Raw genomic sequence first — 2,696 nt, forward strand, 5'->3', positions numbered from 1 at the left:
CATTATCCTGCCCATGTAATTGTAACCCCTCTGTACAGTATCTTCACAAATAAAATAAAATAAAAATAAAAAAATAAAAAGAAATAGGGTGCTGGTCACAATAGTGATAATGAATAGAGAGTGTTCATTCTCTAACAATTCTCATACTTTTAGTATATCATTTGTGAAGGTAATGGAATAAAATATTAAGAAGAACATTTCAAAGCCTTAATGTTTATTACCTGGCTTTGGTAGGAAAGTTCTGACTAAGATCCTTCATAACCACTAATGCTAACTCCACAGGAGCAGCCAAGATTCGGGCAGCAGTCTGGAAACTGAGATCTAGAACAAGACCAAGAGTAAGTTAGAGAGTGTGACTCCAACGCATTGAGATACAGGAAAAAAAATGTATTTATATTCTACTATTTTCTTAGTTATAAAGATGCCTTGCAATGCAACCATTCCAAAGAATGCTGATGGTATAGTTTCACTTTTCAATCAATTCATGGATCACTGGTGCTGGGGACACATACTAACATATTTAACAAGAGCTAACTTGAGCACAAATCTTTTTATTTCTTTTGGATTTACAATATACTGAAAACTACAGCATGAGATATTTAGCAAATTATGTTGGAAAAAAGCTTGACAAATCATTCTTTGGAAAAGTATACATACATACTTGTACACTTTTATCCCTTACATACATGCCTCAATCTTCAAGATAAATAGTGTAGTGCTGGTGGTATAAAGACTGGGCGTTGGCCCATGGCTGTAATCCTAGCTCCTCAAGAGGCTGAGATCTAAGGATCATAGTAAAAAAGGCTATGAGACTCTTATCTTCAATTAATTACAAAAAAAGCTGGAAGTGGAGCTGTGGCTCAAATGAGTGTTAGCCTTGAGCAGAATAGCTCAGGGACAGCACCCAAGCCCTGAATTCAAGCCCACGGACCAAAAAAACAAGTAGTAATAATTTAAAACTTAAAAACTAAAGAAAAATACACACCTATTAAAACATAAAGACTAGACACATTTCTAATATTATATAATTCTAAACTGATTTTCGGCATACCTAAAAATTTATTTAAAATAGCAGGCAAAGATTTCTGAATTTCTAGTACCTTGCAATTGCCAAACTTTCAAAGGTGCCATTTCGTTGGTGCTTTCCACAAGATGCTTTCTAAGTTCTTTCAACTGTTCGTTCAAGCTAGGATGCAGGTCCCTGACAGAGACACAAAGCCATTGTCTTTATCCCTTGTCATTGTCTTTTCTCAGAACACACTTACAAGAGGGTGCCAACTTATTCTGCATGATTTTCCCATCCCAACCATAAGAATATTTCCTCAATCCAGACAATTTTGTCTGTATAAAGTATAATTATTTTCTTTGAAAATTAAGTTAAGGTTGAAGGTGTATTTCAGTAGCATAGTGCTTTTCTAGCAAGCAGGCGGTCCTGAGTTTAAACCCTAATACTGCCAGGAAAAAAAGACTGTTATCAGTTCAGTGGCTGGAGTCATGGCTCATTTGTTAAGTGTACTAGCCAATGAGCAAAAGCATCAGGTGATCAGGTGCCAAGTTCAAGTCCTGGTCTCAGACCAAAAAAATAAGTAATTAATTTAAAAAATAAATATATATATATGTATATTTAGTTCAAAAACTAAATTTTATACACTAAAAGATAAATCGTACAACAATGATTCCCCACATATACAAGATAATTACGATTCACCCAAGTTCATCTATGATTATTGTTAAGACCTTGTCTCAAAAGAAAAATGACAAATCACTAAACCAGTGATTCTCTACTTGTGGTGAGGGAACAACCGATGACAATAACAAGGCAGAATGGGTAATGTGGACTTCAACTTTACCTACTGACCTGTTTTATTGACCTGTTCTGCTTTTAAGTTGAAAATAATAAAACTTATGTTGGGAAAAGCAAAAGTAAACTTGATAATTCTTTGGAATGCAAAAGCAAGTATACAAAAATCTGTTCTGGGTAGTGAATATTTGTATATTTTCTGTAGCTTTCCTAATCTTTTTAATTTTTCAAACTAAAGTTGGAAAAAGAAAATTGCTACCAGCCACAAGATAACTTATTTCACCTCAAATTCTCATAAATTTCTTAGGTTAGATTAGTATAATTCAAACTAACAATTATAAGGTATTATCTTGTAATACAGTACAATCCACTTATAGCTAATAAAGTAAGTATCAAAGAGATAACATTTTGATCTAAGAGGTAGATAACAAGAGTTTAACTTAAACGCTAGAAACTTAAAATTTCTTAAATCCAACATGCAGGAATTAAATACCCACTCAAATCCTTCATGTTCCAATCTACTTCCAATCAACTATTAAATTACTCATAATAAAAATCTCAAAAATGGTCAAATTACTCTAGATAGCTAAATTACTACTACAGATAAAACATCTTCAATACATGATGTTTTTGTGCTGAGAATGCACATAATCTGAATAACATTTAAAACAAAAAACAGGGGAGGGGGGGAGGATGGGAAGGGATGGGAAGGGGAAACAAAAGGAGTAGGGAAGGGGAAACAAAGGAGTAGGGTACAATGCTTGATAAGAAATGTACTCATTTGCTGGTGGCTCACGCCTGTAATCCTAGCTACTCAGGAGGCTGAGATCTGAGGATCGCGGTTCAAAGCCAGCCCAGGCAGGAGAGACCGTGAGACTCCTATCTCCAATAAACT

At 34.5% G+C, this 2,696-nt stretch overlaps 1 protein-coding gene across 1 annotated transcript in view; it reads right to left on the reverse strand.

The window, feature by feature from the left end:
• Nucleotides 1-2,696, reverse strand: part of Uggt1 (UDP-glucose glycoprotein glucosyltransferase 1) — a 145,200-nt gene that overhangs the window by 112,133 nt on the left and 30,371 nt on the right. The window contains 2 exon segments of the mRNA XM_013028810.1: nucleotides 197-321; nucleotides 1,101-1,201. Coding sequence (XP_012884264.1) covers nucleotides 197-321; nucleotides 1,101-1,201 — 226 coding nt within the window.

Source organism: Dipodomys ordii, unplaced genomic scaffold, assembly GCF_000151885.1.
Source record: "Dipodomys ordii isolate 6190 unplaced genomic scaffold, Dord_2.0 Scaffold114, whole genome shotgun sequence".
NCBI lineage: Eukaryota > Metazoa > Chordata > Mammalia > Rodentia > Heteromyidae > Dipodomys > Dipodomys ordii.